General features: G+C 44.8%; 1 protein-coding gene across 1 annotated transcript in view; it reads left to right on the top strand.

Annotated features, from left to right (window-relative positions):
* The first annotated feature begins 3082 nt into the window (after positions 1-3082).
* Positions 3083-21947, top strand: part of KCNU1 (potassium calcium-activated channel subfamily U member 1) — an 86651-nt gene continuing 67786 nt past the window's right edge. The window contains exons 1-9 of the mRNA XM_079954942.1: positions 3083-3309; positions 4176-4271; positions 7697-7758; positions 11470-11560; positions 17042-17153; positions 18152-18227; positions 19783-19858; positions 19962-20132; positions 21560-21651. Of these exons, the coding sequence (XP_079811068.1) occupies positions 3127-3309; positions 4176-4271; positions 7697-7758; positions 11470-11560; positions 17042-17153; positions 18152-18227; positions 19783-19858; positions 19962-20132; positions 21560-21651 (959 nt within the window). The 5' untranslated portion in view covers positions 3083-3126. The remainder of the gene's footprint in view (positions 3310-4175; positions 4272-7696; positions 7759-11469; positions 11561-17041; positions 17154-18151; positions 18228-19782; positions 19859-19961; positions 20133-21559; positions 21652-21947) is intronic.

Here is a 21947-nt window from a genome sequence, read left to right as displayed (position 1 = left end):
TGTTGAGGACATTGAAAAAGAAAAGAAGGGGTTCTAGTGACTGAGTTAATTAAGAGCACAAAGGGAGGGATTAAGAGTCAAAATGAACAAAATTGAGCTTGCTGAACTAATTATTACATAGAATACAAGATCGGGAGGCGGGTGGAAGTAAGGAAAATAAGGTTTTGAAGGTTATAATTGGAAAGTGAGTTTATTTTTATGTCAAAATTTCCTTTTTCTTTTTTCTTTTTTTTGTCTTATTTTTTGTCTATGTTGTTTTCTTTTCTTTTTTGTATAATGTTTGTGAAAATTTTTCTTTTGTAATGTTTGTGAAAATATGCTTTTTTGTTCTTTTTGTGGAAAATGTAATAAAAAAATTATTTAAAAAAAAAACTAATCCATTAACTATCTAAATCTGGGACCCTGAGCCAGGACTGGGTTGCCCCGATGAAGGGCTGGGGAGTTCTCAAAGCACCTTCACCATGCTAGGCTTCCTACAGTTCCCTGGATTCATTTTCTCTCAGTGCCTTGATAGTTAATAAAGTTGTGACGTTGAATCCCAGTCACGTCTTGCTTCTAGGGGTGGGGACCACCCTTGTATTTGCATGCATACAATCTAATTCTAGAAACTTGCTTTTCAGCAGATGTTGGCTTGAGCATGAGGGTATTCCACAATGGAGAGTTGATGATAATTGTGCTGGGTCAGCTGGACACACATGTGGAAATATAAAGAAGAAGAGTCACATTGCCAAAGTTACAAAATGGCTGCTGTCGGCACATTGCTTTATTCACACGGTAACACTGACTTGAACTGGCCCCCTTTGGCTTTCACAGTGGGGAGGAGATGTATTCAGTAATAGCTATATTTAAAGGCCACAAAATATTGCATTCTTTGCCCATCAGCCCTCATGCTAGGGAACTGTTTTGCTACTTGGTTTTCCTGGGCATGTGTCCCCTTTTCAGACAAAAATCACCATTTCCCCACTCAGCTGTTCTGATTGCATGAAGAGAAACCTGATTGCGTTATTATTCATCCATTGGTTTCATAAAAGATTTTTTAAAAACCCTCTCTATGAACCCTAGAGATTTTGATGAAATTATATTGCAATGGGGAGTGAACGGCTGAGATAACTAGCTTCATCTGATCCCAGCAGCTGCAGAAGTGAGGCTTGAAGCAGAGGAAGGAGGAAAGAGGGATGTTCCGTTATATCAAGCGATATGTAGAATATAGTGCATCATCCTTTATGTCTCCGTTGTCTGTTCCCTCTGCCCAAGGCCTAGCCTGAGACTCAAACTTGTTGTGACACACAGGGAGCTACCAGGGTGGTGGGCCCAGGCACATTTGGGGGGGGGGCACAGTTTTGGGAGGAATGCCTGTTGCCTCCTCACGCTGGCCCTGCACCCTAGCCATGTGCCACTTTGCAAGAGCAGCTGTGTTTTGTTTTGCGGCTGGTGAGTTTGCCCAGTGCAGTGCAGGGGTCTCAAGGCAACTGCAAGTGGGGGTCGAGGACGGTGGAGGGGCTGCCTGGGCCAGAGGAGGGCCATGGCAGGGTGGTGGGTGGGGAGGGAGCTAGCAGCGAGAAAGAAGCACAGAGGAAGGAGGAGAAAAATCAGCTGCTGCTGTGGAGGCTGCTGTAGCTTCCCTGCTCTTGTGAAGGAGCCAGTTGTGGGAGCAGGGGGGAGGCAGGTGGTGGTCAGGGGGAGTGGAAGGGAGGAAGCATTGAGAAGGAGCTTCGGCAATCTGTGCAGCCCACTCACCACCTGTTCCCTGAGCCTCTCTCTTACACTCTTACAGAGACTGAATCCATTGAATGAGTGCATCCAAGTCCTACCTGTGTAAAGGTAAAGGTAAAGGTAAAGGTAAAGGTAAAGGGACCCCTGACCATTAGGTCCATTCGTGACTGACTCTGCGGTTGCGGCGCTCATCTTGCTTTATTGGCCAAGGGAGCCAACGTACAGCTTCCAGGTCATGTGGCCAGCATGACTAAGCCGCTTCTGGCGAACCAGAGCAGCACACGGAAACGCCGTTTACATTCCCGCTGGAGCGGTACCTATTTATCTACTTGCACTTTGACGTGCTTTCAAACTGCTAGGTTGGCAGGAGCTGGGACTGAGCAACGGGAGCTCACCCCATTGCGGGGATTCGAACCACCGACCTTCTGATCTGCAAGTCCTAGGCTCTGTGGTTTAACCCACAGTGCCACCTGCGTCCCTTACCTGTGTAGACATACCCAAATAGAGACTTAATGCAGGGTTGAGGGACCCTGTAAGTCACACTTCCCTGCTCGCTTCTTTGCCTCTCCTGTGAGGGGTTCCAGCTGCCTCATTGTCCAGGTGGCAGCATCATTCATTGTCTGCTAGGAGCCTCTGGGTTGGGGTGGGACAAGGGAGGAAGGAGCAGCACAACTGTCAACACCAATGTGATTGCTCGGTGTGCACCTCCACCCCAGTTTCTCAGTCCACTAGGGGGCACAACACTTCCCCATGCTGGGCACAGGCAACCCACGCTATGCCCCTGGTGACATAGGAGATCTGCTAACTCTTTTTATTTACTTCCAACAGATCTGAGAGTTGCTGTAGGATTGTGAAAGGAGTGCTGGGGTTAATTCTTCCCATATTCCATTTGCCAACTGGTGTTGTTTACCAAAGTTATTATGGGTCCCTCTTGAGGAGAACATGCCACTCCCCTGAGTCTCACATGGAGATAAGTTGGGCTCACTCGAATGGAGGAGGAAGCCTTGACAGACTTCCTCCTGAAGGTGGAGAAGAGGAGATGTTTGTACCTTAGTGGGTCAATCAGAAAAGGGATGGGTCTGGCCCATAAAGGCTCATTCCAGCCAAGTGAGACCACTGCACCTTGATTGCTGTGGTGTCTCATCCATCCACCCTGGGACAGTGTGGGTTTACCCAGTCACCTTTTCGGGGCTAAGTAGGAAGCAGCAGCTGAGACAACTTTCTTTGTGTAATCCACATTGTTCCTTGTTCAGCTGGTTTTCCATAAACATAGCTGATGTCTACAGCTTGCTCTATGAATGACATCATATGTTGGCAGTGACATCACAAAGATTCTAGAAAGGAAGGGTATTTCTTAGAACATCCCAAGTGAACAGTAGGAAAAAAGCAGAAGAGACAGCACAGGAATGAGATATGTATTATCATGAAGTGGGTGGAAGCTGGGATGAGGAAATTGGGAGCCACTGCACTGAATATGTTCAGCTGGCCTTTATGTCCGCCTGTCTGTCCATTTTTGTGGGAGGCATCCTCCTCATCTTGATGTTCAGAGTAATTGAATACACAATGAAGTCCTTGTTTAAATTTGCTGGATTTAAGGTAAACACACAACTGGATGCTGAGCAAGGAGGGTTTGCATGCCTGGACAATATACAGCAGATGGAACTAGTTACAGCTGGTTACTAAGAACCAACCTTGGGGAGGCATCTTGGTTCTTTGGGGTGGGGGGTGCTTTCTCGCCCCCCAACCACACATCAGGGATAAAATATTGGTGCGATTGTACTCAAATATACATTTCAATTTATCTTGTATGATGTTCTGACAACGTACAACAACATACATGTGCAACAGTAAACAGCTCATGAGCATGGCCTTGGGAAATATAACCGAAAAGGCTAAAAAAATGTAAACAAATTGAAGAAACTGAAAGCTGGGAATGGCTGTGAATGTTCTGCTGCTCATGATTGCTATCCAGTTGTTCGTTGTATGTTTTTAAAGAATTGGGGAGTGTTAGTGGAATTTGCGTAATTTTGTCTATTTGTTTTTATTGTTAACACACCAACACGCTGAGGGGTTTCCAATATTTCCAGAAACCACACTTCTCTCACCCCCTTTTACACTTGTGTCCATTATTTAATATTCAGGCTTGGTGCTCCAATAGGAGATCTGCTTTGCTCACCAGCAGGAGCAAAATGAGCAGGTGTGTGCTTGGTTTTAAAGCCATTTTTTCCCCTCCCAGTTTCTCCAAAAGATTCTGCCCCTATTTAAACACCTGGTCAGTGTTCTCATGCTTTTACAGAGACAGGTGTGCAGATTTCACTTGTGTGGAGAAGTGGGGATGTGGAGAAGTAGCAGGGGGATACACCAATAATCTGAGAGATGAGAGCACCCTGCTTGCCTGTAGCAAAGCAATGTGGATTGTGGCCCTTTTCAAGGACTCAGCTCCTTTCATTTCCCCTTAACAGACTCGAAGGATGCCTAGGTTAAATCTATGGAAGAGATACTTTCAGGTTTGGGTGGTCAGGATGATCTCTGCTCAGACTGTTGTGGGACGTATACTGGTGAGTTGTTTAATTAATATGTACACATTGGGGAGGGAAGTAAAATTATTATTATTATTATTATTATTATTATTATTATTATACCACCCTATACATGGGGGTCTCAAGGCGGTTCACATAATAAAATCAAGCTATAAAACCACAAACTACATAATAAAAATAGGAACAACAACCCAGTAGCTCCCCCACACACAAAAAAACATATTTTAAAACGGCATAGGATGTCAATCAAATCAACCAAAGGCCTGGTTAAAAAGGAATGTTTTTGCCTGGTGCCTAAAGGTGTATAATGAAGGCACCAGGTGAACTTCCCTCTGAAGAGCATTCCACAGATGGGGAGCCAATGCAGAGAAGGCCCCGTTCTCGTGTTGCCACCCTCCGGACCTCTTGAGGAGGAGGCACATGAAGAAGTACTACAAATAATCATACATGATACTGCAGTAGGAGAGGAGGCAGGGCTGCAAGATGATAACCACCCCCATACACATTCCTTGCGTTCAGGCACCACAAAACAACACCACTCATGCAAAATCAGAAGGTACTGGCAGATTCAATAAAATCTCAAGGTTTTCCAAAGTACAAAAAAAAAAGAACGTTGGGGAAAAAAACCCTATCCAGAATACTGCAGTCGGAAGCAGTGTCTGGGCAGAATTCGTCAAAATGTCTGGGAAAATCCAGACATATGGCAACCCATGTCAGCTGTGTTGTTTTTGCCAATTTTCCATAAAAATAGCTCAAAAACGTCAACCCTGGGTATGGCACTCCAAACTGTAACTTTATGTTGCAGGTTCAGTTTGTTATTTCAAACTGTGTGAGGTTCATTGTGGCTTACATTGGGGACTGGCTCAGATATAAGCTGGACTACTTTCCCACCAGGGATGCGGGTGGCACTGTGGGTTAAACCACTGAGCCTAGGACTTGCTGATCAGAAGGTCGGTGGTTTGAATCCCCGTGACGGGGTGAGCTCCCGTTGCTTGGTCCTGTTCCTGCCAAACTAGCAGTTTGAAAGCACGTCAAAATGCAAGTAACGTAGATAAATAGGTACTGCTCTGGCGGGAAGGTAAACGGTGTTTCCGTGCGCTGCTCTGGTTCTCCAGAAGTGGCTTAGTCATGCTGGCCACATGACCCAGAAGCTGTACGCCAGCTCCCTCAGCCAATAAAGCGAGATGAGTGTCGCAACTCCAGAGTCATCTGTGACTGGACCTAATGGTCAGGGGTCCCTTTACCTTTACTTTCCCACCAAACCCTAAAAAATAGCTCAGCTTATTTCCAAGCCAAGCAATATTTGACTTCCTCTGCTTTGAGGTCAGCATTACATGATATGGAAGCTCAAATGCAGGCCCTATGCCCAGCATGCTCCACCAAAATCTCTGTTGTCAAGAGTTCAAGGCCTATAACGACAATGTACTGCAATATATGGACAGATTGCGCTCTCCCAAAAGATCACAAACTTACATTCCAGTCCTAAGCCTCATAGATTTTACTTCCAGCTAAATGTTCTTTGGATTGAAGCCGACCACTTCTGATCTTAAATAGCATTTGCTTGGAGGTAAGCTCCATTGATTTCAGTGGAATTGGCTTGTATTCTGAGTAATAGCATTTTAAGATCAGAGTGTACCAGAGCATTCACACCAGTTTTTCCCTCCTAGTAGATGCCTCATATTCTGGACAGAGTCAGTGATTAGTGCACCACTTCCAACTTCAATTGCAGTCATGCTGTCAAACACATCAACCTCCCCCTCCCCAGAGTTTTATGAATGCAAACATGTGCAACCTGGACATGCTACAATTCCTGAATTAGTTTTAGAAATTATAATTTAAAACCAAGATTCAGGAAGAGTGGAGAGCAGGGCAAAGTTAAAGAGAGAAACAGTTTTTTTAAAAAAATGGAACCAGGGGAAGTAACAAATCCCAAATTCATATAAAGTGTGGCAATGAAACTGCTAGCACATTTGCCAAGCTAAGCAGGGTCTGCTATGGTTTCAAACTGGATGGGGGACCATGTGTTGAGATTCCCTCATTGCAGTGGGTTGGACTAGATGACTCTTGGGGTCCCTTCCAATTCCACAATTCTATTATTCTATGTGCGCTGTGTAAAATTGAATGCTCTGTGTAAAAAGACTCTCCTCCCTGAAAGAGAGGGGAGTGGTTGTGGGCGGGAGCCCGAGCACCGCCCAGCAGGGGGCATTTGCCCCCTGCCTCCAGCTCACCTGGCTGGCACTCACGCCCCCCCCCCCCGTGGCCATCCAACCAGGTGCCACGGAGGGGGCGTGTTCAGCAGCCTTTTGCTGCATCGCCAGCCTTTCCCTGGCCTCATTCCTCATCGTCCCGTTGTGAGTCACCCACCCTCCACTCCCTTTTAGTTAGGGCCTAGGTCATTGGCCTTGCTATGGACCTTAGGTTGGTCGCCCTGGTTGTCCGGGGGGCCTGGTAGGAGTTTTTCCATTTGGCATTAGGCTTTTTGGTTTTTTCGCCTACCTCGTAGCAATCGTCACAACTTTTGTGGTATTGGTGGGTAGGTTAGGCATTGGAATAATGTGTTGTGGTGTGTCGAAGTGCTAGGTGTGGCCATCGCCTATGCCTTCAATGTTTAGGGGTATTCCGTTAAAGGAATCTGGCGGTCGTGTATTCTGTCCGATGCCTGCTTGGCGGGAGGCCATGGCACGACCCTCGGTGACAGCAGGAGGTGAGCCTATAGTTGGATCAGCATCAACAGGCTCCACCTACTGGTGAATAAACCCACTTGTTTCGATCCAATGCCTAAGCCAATACCTTTTCATTGCTGTAATCAATAAAGTTGTGGCCTTTTCTAGCCCATTAACCTTATATAACGTGTCCTTGTGTCGTGTCTTCATTTCACTTCGCGGGGTCGGGTCCTCGAACCACAATTGAGGGTTGCTTTATGTTACCCTAAGATTTTATCTGATGATGGTTGCAAATAATAATAATTTATGTTGTGACATCTGTGTACATTCCTGGACATGTTTAATTTCATGTGCTGAAATATATATATAAAAACAAACAGTGCTTGATACAGATTAATCCATTGGTCCCATTCCTGCATAGTACGAACTGTGTGATGAACATATGCTTGGAAAGAGATGTTGTATCATCACAAATTAAAGTGTCCAGTAATCTGCACATGAAAGCCATAAGGTGTACATCCACCCAACATTTTAGTGAAGTTTAAAGGAAAGGATGGGGAACTTGTGCCCTCCAGTTATTGTTGGACTTATTTTTCACTAGCCACAAGCTAGCATAGGCAACACCCAGGGATAATGGGAGTAAGAGTCCAAGTGAATCTGAAGGGCTACAGAGTCCCCCATCCTTGTTTCAAGAAGATAGTAAAATGGTTTCGCATCTTGATATTTGAATGGCATGATTTAGAATCAGCTGGATTTTCATATCAGTTATCACTGTTTTAGGTTATACTGGTGTTCCTGTTTAGCATTGGATCACTCATCATTTACTTCATCAACTGTCAAAGGTAATTATAATGCAGAAATCTATCCTAAAGTGTATTTTTAATTTGTTGCTTTTTAAAAAAAACAAGTGATATAGGTATTCAAAATATTTGTATCCACTTTTCTCTTGAAATCACCAAGTTGGCAAACAACACAAGCAACAGGGAAGGATAATAATAATAATAATAATAATAATAATAATAGAAATAAAAAGACAATGTTAAAATTCATATTGAAACGCTCAGTAATCCATCAGTCACATTAAAAATCCAATGAGCAAATTATATTGGGAAGGAGCACTCCTAGAAATGCTCACAAGAATTATATCTGGAGGCAGAAGGCCCCCAAATATCTATCTTTGCCGTGAGCAAAGGTTGAAAGGTGATCAAAAATGGAGCCAGGTGCTCTTCCCTTGGGGACACAGAAAATGCCTTCTCCCCCCAACTATTTGTCATATTTCTGATGTTAGAGGAACCTGCAGCAGGTTTCAGGCTGACCTCAGCCCTCATAGGAAGCTCCCTATACCAGTCAGAACCTTGGCACACCTGGATTGCTATAGTTCAGACAATGGTTGGCAGCAGTTTTCCAGTGTTTCAGGCAAGAGTCTTTCCCAGCCCTGCCCAGAAATGGTACAAAGCAGCTCCCTATGTTTCTGAGCCAGACCATTAGACCATCTAGCTAAGTCTTGCCCACAATGGCTGGATCTCTCCTGGTCCTACCTGGAGATGCCAGGGACTGAACCAAGGGTCTGCTGCATGCATGGTTTTGACCTTTAAAGCCCTTCATGGCCTAGGACCCTCGTACCTATGGGACCGCCTCTCCCGGTATACCCCACGGAGAGCCTCAAGGTCCATAAATAGCAGCACCCTAGGGGTCCCGGGCCCTAAGGAAGTTACATTAGCCTCAACCAGAGCCCCAGGGCCTTTTCAACTCTTGCTCTGGCCTGGTGGAACGTCTGCCTCATGAGACCAGGGCCCTGCAGGATCTGATTTCTTTCCGCAGGGCCTGTAAAACAGAGTTGTTCTGCCTGGCCTTTGGCTTGGAGCTAATTTGATTCCCTCCCCCTCTTTCTTTTTCCTTTCTCCTCCAGTGATGAGGTTGCATTTTAATGTTTTAATGTTGTATTTTAATCTTGTTTTTTAAGTTACATTTCAATCAACTTGTTTTTTATTGGTTGTTAGCCACCCTGAGCCCAGTCTTGGCTGGGGAGGGCGGGGTATAAATTATTATTATTATTATTATTATTATTATTATTATTATGCAAAGCAGATGCTCTGCCACAAAGTTATGACCCTTCCCAATGCCAGGGATTGGGCCTTTTGCATGCAAAGCATAACAACAGAAGAAGAGCTCTTCTGGCTCAGTCTCATCCAGTCTAGGATCCTGTTCTCACTTGGCCAACCAGGTGCCCATGAGGAACCTGCAAGCAGAACCTAATTGCAACAGCAATCTCCTTACATGTGTTTAACCACTGAGCTGGTGGTTACTCTTGCTCAGACAGGCTCATACGTGAGTAGACAGTGATACTCTTGTTCTAGGCCATGTAGGGTTTTAATTAAAGCAACAACCTCAGTACTTTGAATTGATCTTTGGAACCTACTGGTAACCAACATAGAGGAGATAGTAGTGGCACTATGTGGTGTGTTTGCACAGTGTGTATGTTTCGGCTTTCACATTCAGATTAAAATACTAAATTCCATACTTTATTCAGAAATTTAAAATACAAGGTATTCTATCAAAGTCGCTAATACTCCAAATTGAGGACCCACATGAGCAGCTGGGGAATAAATGGTGAGAAAACAGCTTCTGTATCTGTTAGATACTTGAAACTGAAGCATATGGTCCTGCTAAGAGATATAGGGTACAGGCTACATCTTGAAAAGTGGGGGTTTTTTTTGGGGGGGGGTTGGAAACAGCAACATCATGTTGAAAAGCACAAATCAAAATGGCTTTGGCAATTTCGTTCTGTCATTCTGCACTTGTCAAAAACACAAAATGTGGAAACTGTCAAAGGTGCCAAATGGAATGTGAAATTCAACTTGTTGATATTTGGGAGGGGACATAGCATGGCGATGCAGCATGAGGGTGGTTTTGCTCACTTGCTGCCAGTTCTGAATATCTCATTAAACCCAAATTTGCTTTTAATGACAAATCTTGCACCAGTCTATACTGGTTGAAGGAAGAGAGTCAGGCATATGTCACATCTTAATATGCTTTACAAGCATATGCTTTGCAAACAAAAGGTCCCCGGTTTGATCTCTGTCATCTCCAGATGAGTATTTCCCTAACCCTTCCTCAAATCCTAGAGACTAGATACAGCATATTATAGTTCCATTGTTCCCATGAAAAAAGGTCAATGTTGTGATGAGTGTCATGAAATGGGCCAGATTAACCACAGCATAGCATTCCACTCAGACTTCCATTATCAAAACAAGGACCATTCATTGCCCATGTCTCCAATCGCTCATGACTCTACACTGGCTGCTGTGTGGTGCCCTATTCAATAGGCTGGCTTATATTAATTTGAAAAGGAACTAGGGCATGTTGGCCTCCTCTTTGGTTAAAATTAGTGCATTAGCAGCAGCAACAACAACAACAACAACAACTCCAGCTCCTCCTGTGATGAACCCCCAAAATCCACCTCTCTCCTTACCTAATCTAAATTACAGAAAACTTCTTACTCTTTATACAGAGCCAGGAACTTCAGCTTATCTCAGGTACCTGCCCCGTCTCCTAGCAACTTAACTGTTTCAGATGGATTGACTTAAAGCAAAACAGCACCCCCCCTCCATTGCCCTACAATATATATCACAGAACCATGGAATTATAGTTGGAAGTGATATCAAGGTTCATCTATTTCAACCCCTGCAATGTAGAAATCAGAGCTAAGGGATCCCTGCCAGGTGGCCATCTAGCCTCTGTTTAAAAACTCCCAATGAAGGAGAGTACAGCACTTTCTGAGGTGCCCCTTCTCAGTTTCTGGATTCCCACTGAATGGCCTTTGCCCAGAAACAGGAGTCTTCCATGTTTTTTTGCTAGCTTCACTCCTAGAATAAGTGTTAGTGCTGGTTCTGGCTCCAGATGGTGACGAACCTGTGACCAAAAAAATGGGTGAAATCATGCCAAAGTCATATTTTGTTCTGCCAGCTTGAATCAAAATGGTGCCTGGCATCCTATCATTGACAAAGATTGCCACCACCCCACCTCTGAAATGCTTGCATTGGTTGTGGTGACAGTATCTTGAGATGTGGTCGAATCTATGCCAGAAGGCTGGTGAAGTCATGCTAAAATCAGGTTTCAGTCCATCATCTTGATTCAAAATGGTGCCCTAAATCCAAACATTGGCAAATACTACCACCTCTTCACCTCAGGAACCCTCATGCTGAGTTTGGCGATAGTATATGAAGTGGAATCCAAATCCAAAGAGAGCAGAGGAACAAACAGACAAACAAACCACGTCCCACAATATTTATTTCTATCCCAAATTTCATCCAATGAGCTCAGGGTTATGTATTTTAACCTTTTAATATTTTGTTGGAAGCCGCCCAGAGTGGTTGGGGAAACCCAGCCAGATGGGCGGGGTATAAAGAAATCATCATCATCATCATTATTATTATTATTTACATAGAACTCTGGTCTCCCTGGTCTCAGTCCAAGAATCTAACCATTAAACCACACTGACATGGGAATTCATATCGGCCACAATAATGAATCACTTTCCCTCTCTTCTCCAGTGTTAAACAGTTCTGCCTCTCATTTGAAGACCAGACAGTTTTTGTTGATCTCTTCTTCAATTTATTCTTCCTCTTTTACTTTGGATTGCGGGTAAGAAATATTTTTCTTTTATAAATTAATAGGGAAAGTCATGGCCATGCATAAAGGAATTTGCAGTTGTTAGAATAACATATGGCAAAACTGAGGAGATGTATCTCCCCCAACACTGCCCCAACACTCTCAGTAGCAGGTGAAGTACTAAACTTTTTTTTCCCCCACCCAGGTGGCTGGTGAAAAGTCACTTCATGAAATGCATGATGGGAGACATCTGTCAGCAGGGCTGGCCCACCCATGAAGCAGGGTGAAGTGACTGCCTCAGGTGGTCAGATCCACAGGGGCAACAGATCCTGCTTCTGCCACTCTGGTGGCAGTGACATCTGCAGCCTGCTCCTTGGAGGCCAGGTATTCTGCCTCCTCAGCAATCGCCCACCCAAGCTGCCTCTGCTGCAGCCTCTCAGTGACCAGGAGGGGCTGCTGGTCTCATCCCACCCAGAGGAAAGAAATAACAGAGGCTGCCCTGCAAAGGGACAGCTGACCTAGAACCTCATCAATGTGATCAGGAGCCCAGTTCATCCAGAGCTCATGTGAAAGAACCTGTGCAAATGAAGCCAGCCTCTATATAATTCGGAACCCCCTTTGGCTTCATATATATACATATACATATACATATACATATACATATACATATACATATACATATACATATACATATACATATACATATATAGATAGATAGATATAAAGGTAAAGGTACCCCTGCCCGTACGGGCCAGTCTTGACAGACTCTGGGGTTGTGCGCCCATCTCACTTAAGAGGCCAGGGGCCAGCGCTGTCCGGAGACACTTCCGGGTCACGTGGCCAGCGTGACATCGCTGCTCGGGCGAGCCAGAGCCGCACACGGAAACGCCGTTTACCTTCCCGCTGGTAAGCGGTCCCTATTTATCTACTTGCACCCGGAGGTGCTTTCGAACTGCTAGGTTGGCAGGCGCTGGGACCGAGCAGCGGGAGCGCACCCCGCCGCAGGGATTCAAACCGCCGACCTTTTGATCGGCAAGCCCTAGGCGCTGAGGCTTTAACCCACAGCGCCACCTGCGTCCCCTATACATATACATATATATATATATATATATATATATATATATATATATGCTTTCTTGTTCAAACTTGCATCTGTACATCAAAGACATAAAGGTAAAGGTAAAGGGACCCCTGACCATTAGGTCCAGTGCCGACTCTGGGGTTGCGACGCTCATCTCGCTTTATTGGCCGAGGAAGCCAGCATACAGCTTCCAGGTCATGTGGCCAGCATGACTAAGCCACTTCTGGTGAACCAGAGCAGCGCACAGAAACACCGTTTACCTTCCCGCCAGAGCGGTACCTATTTATCTACTTGCACTTTGACGTGCTTTCGAACTGCTAGGTTGGAAGAACAGGGACCGAGCAACGGGAGCTCACCCCATCGCGGGGATTTGAACCACTGACCTTCAGATTGGCAAGTCCTAGGCTCTGTGGTTTAACCCGCAGCGCCACCCACGTCCCCTATCAAAGACATATCTTCCTTATTTTGCATATAAATATGCAACACACTGACCAGATGCTTGGATGCTGTGGCTGGATGGTTTCGTGGGAGCCGATTGAAACTAAATCCTTCGAAGACAGAGGTCCTATGGCTAGGTCGGGATGGCATGGGGATAAGGGACCAACTCCCTTCTCTTGCAGGGGGCCAATTAGTGCCACTGCCTTCTGTTAAGAGTTTGGGTGTAATCCTTGACGCCTCCCTTTCCATGGAGGCACAGGTTACAGCAACAGCCAAGGCGACATTTTTCCACCTTCGCCGCATCAAGCAGTTGGTCCCTTACCTTTCCCGCCCCGACCTGGCCACAGTGATCCATGCGACGGTCATCTCCAGGCTTGACTACTGCAATTCACTCTACGCGGGGCTGCCCTTGAAGCTGTCCCAGAAACTCCAGCGGGTACAGAATGCTGCACCGAGGCTCCTCACGGGGTCTCTGCCATGGGAGCATATTCACCCAGTGCTTTTCAAGCTGCACTGGCTCCCGGTGGAGTACAGGGTCAGATTTAAGGTGCTGCTTTTGACCTTTAAAGCCCTTCACGGCCTAGGACCCTCGTACCTACGGGATCGCCTCTCCTGGTATTCCCCACGGAGAGCCTCAAGGTCCATAAATAACAACACCCTAGTGGTCCCGGGCCCTAAGGAAGTTAGATTGGCTTCGACTGGAGCCAGGGCCTTTTCAACTCTGGCTCCAGCCTGGTGGAACGCTCTGCCTCATGAGACCAGGGCCCTGCAGGATCTGATTTCTTTCCGCAGGGCCTGTAAGACAGAGTTGTTCCGCCTGGCCTTTGGCTTGGAGCCAATTTGATTCCCTCCCTCTCTCTCTCTCTCTCTTTTTTTCTTTTCCTTCTCCTCCTGCGATGAGGCTACATTTTAATATTTTAATGTTCCATTATTTTAATGTTGCATTTTATTTTTGTTTTTAAGTTTGTAATCATTCATCTTGTTTTTATTATTGCTTGTAAGCCACTCTGAGCCCGGCCTTGGCTGGGGAGGGCGGGGTATAAATAAATAAATATTATTATTATTATTATTATGGCAGTTTTGTCAAAACGAAAATCCAACAAAAGAATGGACAGTTTGAAAGCACGTCAAAGTGCAAGTAGATAAATAGGTACCACTCCAGCGGGAAGGTAAACGCCGTTTCCATGCACTGCTCTGGTTTGCCAGAAGCAGCTTAGTCATGCTGGCCACATGACCCAGAAGTTGTACGCCAGCTCTCTCTGCCAGTAAAGCGAGATGAGCGCCGCAACCCCAGAGTCTTCCACGACTGGACCTAACTGTCAGGGGTCCCTTTACCTTTACCTTTACACTATATTTAGTACATATTTTGACTTCCCATCCTTTCCCAATTTTTCCACTCTAATAAAACTATTGCCTCAATATATTAGTCATGAAATAATAATTTTCATACATATATAAATCTGTTTTCTCCCTTTTAACCTATATTACTTGCAGAGGTTACTCAAAGGCTGCTACCAATTTCAAATTGCAACAATTATCCTTTAAATATCTCCTTAGAGGTTCCCAGTTTGAAATGAACTCCTGTTTTGACTTATCTTTGATCTTTTCTGAGAGACTGTCTAATTCAGCATATTCTACTAGCTTTAGATTTACTAAAGCTACTAATTTAGAAAGCTACTAGATTTAGATCTACTAGCTTTCAGATTTAGTGGGAATTTTGTCATTCTTCCAATGTTTTGCTATAAGTATCCTTGCGGCAGTGGTGGCACACAGAAAGACTTTTCTTATCTTCTTAACAATGTCTAGACCTGGAATGCCCAATAAAAATGATTCTGGTTTCTTCAGAAAAGATACATTTAACATTGTTTTGAGCTCTCTCTATATATATCATTCCAAAAGGTCTTAATCTTTTTACACATCCACCACATGTGGAAGAGAGTTCCACCTGGTTCTCCACATCTCCAGCATGTATTTGGAACATTTTGTACATTTTGGAAAGTTTACAGGGGGTTAAATACAATCAATATAGCACCTTTTGGAGGTTCTCCCTTAACATAAAACATGCCGTAAATTTCCAATTAACTTTCCATAGGTGGGGAACCCCTTCTGGACTTTTTGTGTGAAAAAGAAAATGAATACGCAGTATTTGGGCTGGGAGATTGAGATAATACTGGTTTGTAGAAAGTAGAATAGTTTGATGTTATTGTGGGGCAAATGCTTTGAATAATTCTTTTTATAAAGCTTACAGGGGGAGAATCAGAAACCCTTTTTCTTTTCTTTCCCCAAATTTATCTCCCCCTTTCAGACCACCTTAGGTCAACCAGATGTTTTTTAGATTAAATGGCTGGTGGTAGATGTTGATAAATGCATCAGTTATAGGGTGGCACTTTTTGCTCAAGCAGCAAGAAAGGGCAACCTTTATGGATAGTGCAAGTGTCAAACCCTAAGGATGCTGACCAGAAGAATGTTTTTTAAAAAAAAAAAAAAAAATCTGGACATTGTAGATTTGTCTTTCGTTCTGAAGCTGTGTGATTTGTGCTTATATTGTATTGTGATGGCCATTAGCTATAAGCAACAAAAATCTATTGGAATAATTCTTTTTTATATAAATAACAAGGGGAGAATTGGAAACCTTTTTTTCTTTTCTTTTCTTTTCTTTTCTTTTCTTTCTTTCTTTCTTTCCTTCCTTCCTTCCTTCCTTCACTTTCTTTCTTTCTTTCTTTCTTTCTTTCTTTCTTTCTTTCTTTCTTTCTTTCTTCTTTCTTCTCTCTCTCTCCCTCTGCCCCTTTATCTTGTCGAATCAGGAAAAATCTTTATGGAAATAAATAAAAAAATGGTGGAAAAATGAAAATGGATTCAATTTCTCCCCCATTCCTAGCTGGAAATACTAATCATCACCATAATTTTATTATTTGTACCCCACTTGTCAGGCTTCCTCCCCCCTTTAGACGAGCAGCAGCAGAACAAAGCATTTAGAGACCCTTACCAGTTTAAGAGTGTTTAATGATCACAGAAAAAGAACACAGCAGCCATTCTCAGAGCTAAGGTGCTCCCAATTAAGTTTTCCTCCTCCCCCCCCCCAAGTCACTGTCACTTCCCCTTCTTGCAACCTGATCTCGCAACCATTGAGCCTTCTGCATAGCGACCTTATCAGCTCTCCTTGCCTTTGGAGAGATAGGCTGGGCACTCTCTAGAGAAGGGGAGTCAGTTATCTCTCTCTCTTCCTATTCTGCTTCTTCTAACTGTTTCATACTCAGCTCTGCCCAGCTGCTGTTTTCCGAATCGTGTCCCTCTGCAAACAAATTCTCTAAATCTATACTGCTCCACTGTTCCTGAGCAGCTTCAGGATCCTGGTCAAGAGCAGGAAGAGGGGGAGGTTCTCACCCTTCCTCTTCAGAGTTGTAATCCTCAGTCTGCTCTCTGACACTGCCCATCTGACTAGTTTGCCCCTGCCACTCTGGGCAGCTTCCAGCATATACAGTGGTACCTTGGGTTACATACGCTTCAGGTTACACATGCTTCAGGTTACAGACTCCACTAACCCAGAAATAGTACCTCGGGTTAAGAACTTTGCTTCAGAATGAGAACAGAAATTGCGCAGCGGCAGCAGGAGGCCCCATTAGCTAAAGTGGTGCTTCAGGTTAAGAACAGTTTCAGGTTAAGAACGGACCTTGAGAATGAATTAAGTTCTTAACCTGAGGTACCACTGTACAAAAAGTAGAGGATAGGAGGTCAAGGATGCAGGATTCAGTATAATAACCTTCTCTGTACTAGCTTTTCATATGAAGGGCTAATATATGAAGCGAAATGGTGGGTGATCATCAGCTGGCAAGCAGGCAAGAAGAAGGCATCGAACAGCAACTTCACCCAGTCACCCTCCCTGAAATGGTGTACATAGCTAGTTTGGGAGGATGGATATTGGATGAGTGGGTGGGCGGAAAGACAGCTAGACAGATATGGTCCTTGTGTCATCTGATTTTGTGCAGTTTTTCTAGTTCTTTGCAGCAAGTGACAAGTTGACCTTCTGGGTTGAACTCAATTCCATTGTGGACTTCTTCACCATTACTCCGGTCTGTATCTCTTTCTATTTAGGAAGAAACTGGCTTGGTGAGTACACCAATATTTCAGTTAACTTGCATAGAAAACAGCATAAATTCCCAAGGTAGGGGAAATACCACTCAGTCTCCCTCACTCACACACCAAGGACCCTCTTACCCCAAGGATGGTTGACTGGAGCAAGCTTCTGCCCCCATGAGGGATATGGTAGATTTCTCCTTTCCACAAATTGCTGTAACTGGAGTGCTCTGAGAACATAATTGTTGTGGTTAAAAGTTAGATCTGGCCATCAAACTTAAAGAACCCCCCTTCCCTGTCAAGCTCTGAGCATTTCCTCAGTCTGTTTGGTTTTGTTCTTCAATAGGAAAAACCCACAGGATTTGAGGGCAGAAGCGAAGCAACCTGCTCCGGTACCCAGAGCAGCGCACGTCCCAGGGTGTGTGGCATGCATCCCAGGGGGCGTGGCATGCCACCTGTGGGGGTGTGGTGCACATTCAGGGGGGTGCGTGGCATTTTGTCACCCCAGGGTGACACCCCCCTTTGGAATGGCACCCGGAGCAGACACACCCCGCCCCCAGCTTGGAACACCCCTGTGTGAGGGACAACTGAAGCCCCGAGTTACTCAAAAGCTTAGGCTTTCCCTGCTCCAACTTTGCATGCCTTTTTAATAGCGCAGCCCAACACAGAAATATGTGAACTTTCTGAAAATCAGCCCAATCGACCTTGTATTTCAGGATACAAAAGGAACCGATGCACATACTGCTAAATGACACTGTAATTAGCCATGAAATACTACCAAATACTCAGTACATACATGCTGACCATAAAATATTACCAACTCTTCTCCTCAAAACCCTGTTTCCATCAGGAACCATTGCTATACTCTAGTAGTCCACCTCACTGGGTTCAGTGGGACTTACACCTAGGTAAGGAAGCTTAGGCTTTCAACCTAAGCATAGCAGACCAGATAATAACAGGGGTTATGCACAAATGTTCACCAATACAAGGACACCCACTCACAAAGCCTCATTCTGCATCCTTTCCTGTAGGTTTACGTTTCTTGCGAGCACTCAGACTGATGGAACTTCCCAAAATTTTACAGTTTCTCCAGATTACGACGACTGCGTAAGTCAGACTCGCATAATGTAGGGGGTTGGGCTAGATGGCCCTTGGTGTCCCTTCCGACTCTACAATTCTACAATTCTACAATTCTATGATTCTAACTTCTCCAGCAGTCAGGGGCCACTTAGAGTGTTTCATCCTTGGAGTTCTGTGGATCCAATTAAATTCCAGACTGTGCTTGTGGAATGTCCTCCTGACATCACCATGAATCCTGTATAGAGAACTCGTTATCTGAGGCTGTATCCGCACAACATTTTATTCTCAGTATCAATGGAGACTACTTTCTATGTAGTCCGCACACAGTCCAGATCTAATGTGTATTTTGCCCCTCAGAAGTGCTTCTTGGGAAACTGGTCTCATTCCGAAAATCAAAGCTCAAAGCTCATTGCAGGTGAATTCTGCATTACACTGCAGTTTGTCCTGGCTACAGGTGTGTGTTTAAACACACATGTGCCCAATGGCATTGCGCATAGGTGTATGCCAATATCAAACCTGGGGTAAGGATGGAATGGTATATCCTGGAAGTGGGTATGGCTGGCTTGCTAGAACCCTGCATACTCTTGCACTGCAACATTTGTTACATGTCCTCCATATGCTTTGGGAGTCCTACTGTGCATTGGTAAAACACCACACACAAGAAGTGTCTTGATTAAAGAGCACATACAGTTGTATTAATTGCTTTTCATAGTTTTTCATCAAAACACAACTGCAGGTTGGTTAAAATGCGGTGGATGGGGAGATAAAAAATGAACTGCAGGAACTGAAAGCTATGGCAAAATGTGCTCTGTAAAACATATGAAAATTGAAACAGAGCAGTAAAAAAAAAAAAAAATCTAATGCATTGGTGCCATTTCGGATGCAATAGCAGAAAACCTGGAACTCTGAAATCTGGAGAGAAATTAAGATAAAGAGGAAAATGGTATGTTTGGGGAGAATTCATACACACAGTGTGTTGTGATTATTGGTGGTTAGTCACTTTGTGTGTGTTAGTCACTTTGGGACGCAGGTGGCGCTGTGGGTTAAAGCCTCAGCGCCTAGGGCTTGCCGATCGAAAGGTCGGCGGTTCGAATCCCTGCAGCGGGGTGCGCTCCCGCTGCTCGGTCCCAGCGCCTGCCAACCTAGCAGTTCAAAAGCACCTCCGGGTGCAAGTAGATAAATAGGGACCGCTTACCAGCGGGAAGGTAAACGGCGTTTCCGTGTGCGGCTCTGGCTCGCCAGAGCAGCGATGTCACGCTGGCCACGTGACCCGGAAGTGTCTCCGGACAGCGCTGGCCCCTGGCCTCTTAAGTGAGATGGGCGCACAACCCCAGAGTCTGTCAAGACTGGCCCGTACGGGCAGGGGTACCTTTACCTTTACACTTTGTGTGAACCACAGGCCAAATAGCAGAATGTAAAGCATAATTCATGAATGGATCTATATTTATCTCCAATTGAATTACTTATGATAGCGGTAAGGTGCCCAAGTGGGATTCTACCCATCTGAGTAATGTTAGGAGGAATAAGTAGAGATGACTTTGGCACTTTGGCACTCAGGTCATGTCTTCTCTTGCCGCTTTAGCACTGCAGTCAAGCTGTCCAAACTCCTAGCTGTGTCTGTCAGCACGTGTCTCACAGCTGCAGGATTTCTTCATTGGGTACGTAAAGCAATGGCTCAGGCTTTCAGGTGAAATGCTTTTTTTACGCAACATTTTTCCTTCTATTTTAATTAATTTATTCGTTTTCTTGTTTTTTGCACAGATCGAAAATTCTGGTGATCCCTGGGCATATACTAAAAATTCCCAAAGCCTGACTTACTTTGATTGCTTATACATGATCATGGTAACCATGTCTACAGTTGGATATGGCGATGTGGTGGTAAAAACCTCCTTAGGGCGTTCATTCATCATTATTTTCATCATTGCTGGCTTGGTAAGAAATTTCTTAGCCCTTTCAGATCTGCTCTACAGTCTTCTTCAGAATCCTGTATCTGAGGTCTTTAGTTCTACCTAATTTGATGCATTACAGAACAGCCTTTTTTCATTGGCACCTTTAAGTAGCAATTCCCAAATGCATAAACCACTATAGTAACTCATTTGCCAAACTGACAGATGACATGATGGAGGAGGCCACATTGCTGAATAATCTCAAGGGGAGGACTGAGATTCTCAAAGAGTTCAAGAGGAGAGTTCCCTCCCACCATTTCCTCAAAACCTTGGTCAGAATTTCTGTCTGAGAAATTTCGGTTCATTAAGTGTCAGGTCAATGACATCTTACGTGTACTAGGAAGTGCAGGAAACAGTCTTCTTTTGAATCAGACCAACTCAGCATTGTCTTCACTGACTGGCAGTGACCCTCCAGAGTTTCAACCAGGAGTCTCTTCCCACCCTACCTGGTGCCAGGAGTCAGAGTCAAGCATAGGTTGAAACAGTGTCTGTGCCTTTAATTTCAAAGAAACCAGAACAGTACAGACCTTGTGATTCCAGCAACTCTTCCCAATAGGCCTTACTCCAACGAGGTAGCTGTGAGGACTGAAGCTCCCCACCTTCCCACCACTCTCTAAGGCAGGGTTCCTCAACCTCGGTCCTCCAGATGTTTTTGGCCTACAACTCCCATGATCCCTAGCTAGCAGGACCAGTGGTCAGGGATGATGGGAATTGTAGTCTCAAAACATCTGGAGGGCTGAGGTTGTGGAAGCCTGCCCTAAGGCTCCTCCTCTCCAGGGTCTTTCCCAAGCAGTTGCAAACTCCATCTATACATAACCAATCTCTGCTCTGCTCTTTTCATTTCTCTGCATGTCCTAGGGGACCAAGTGGGAGGAGAGCTGGTTGCAGGAAGAGGGGAAATTCCCTGGTTTCTTCCACAGCCTATCTCAACGCTGCCTCTTGGCCAACCTTCTCTGCTGCAGCCTTGGAGTTTGAACTGCTCTCTGCCAAAGTCTCTTCCTCCTCACTAAATCCTGTTACCACTTCTACTTCTGACGCTTCCACCTCCCAATCTGCTCCTTCTTCTCCCTCTGAGCACGCATCGTCGCCCCGCCACCAATCCCCTGGCTCTGAGCCTTCTTCCCCATGGGGTTCCCTTGGGGGTCCCCCAGCTGGTGCCTTCCACCACTTCTCAGCATCCAGCCAGTCTGTGATACCTGGAGGTTGAACCCAGAGCTTCCTGCATACAAAGCAGATGTTCTACCACCAGGCTGCAGCACTTCCCGAGACTTCTAAATGTATGGTGAATAATAGCCTCAGTGCTAACATTTATTTTTTTCTTCCTCAAATGTCCTTGGGTTTCCTATTTATTTACTTAAGAATTTTCATCCCGGCATTTCATTTAACTGAGTTTGTATATTTCCATTGTCCTAGATGCTTTTTGCAAATTTGGTGCCTGAAATGGTAGACATTGTTGGAAGCACTAAACTACACAAGGGTTCCTACGTGGCTGTGAAAGGCAGAAAGTGAGTAAATTCAAGTTCTCCTTTATTTTAATTACTAAAACAACAACAACAGCTAGGAATGTGAAAGTTTTTTGTAATTGGTATCGCTTGATCATACTGGCTGCTGTTGAGTAAGAGATTGTGAGTATTGGTTGCCGGTTCATTTCTGAGCCCAATTCCTGGTACTCCCCTTAATTATAAAGCCCTAAATGACTCAGACCCCAAATATCTGAAAGAACTCCTCCTTCTCTGTGGGTGCTTCTAGGTTGTTCCACCACCCTCATAAGTTTGGGGAGTTGTGGCCATGGATTGGGCAT

The sequence above is a fragment of the Podarcis cretensis genome (genome assembly GCF_951804945.1).
Source record: "Podarcis cretensis genome assembly, chromosome: 15".
In the NCBI taxonomy this organism is placed as follows: Eukaryota; Metazoa; Chordata; class Lepidosauria; order Squamata; family Lacertidae; genus Podarcis; species Podarcis cretensis.
This window is presented reverse-complemented; position numbering and strand designations above follow the sequence as displayed.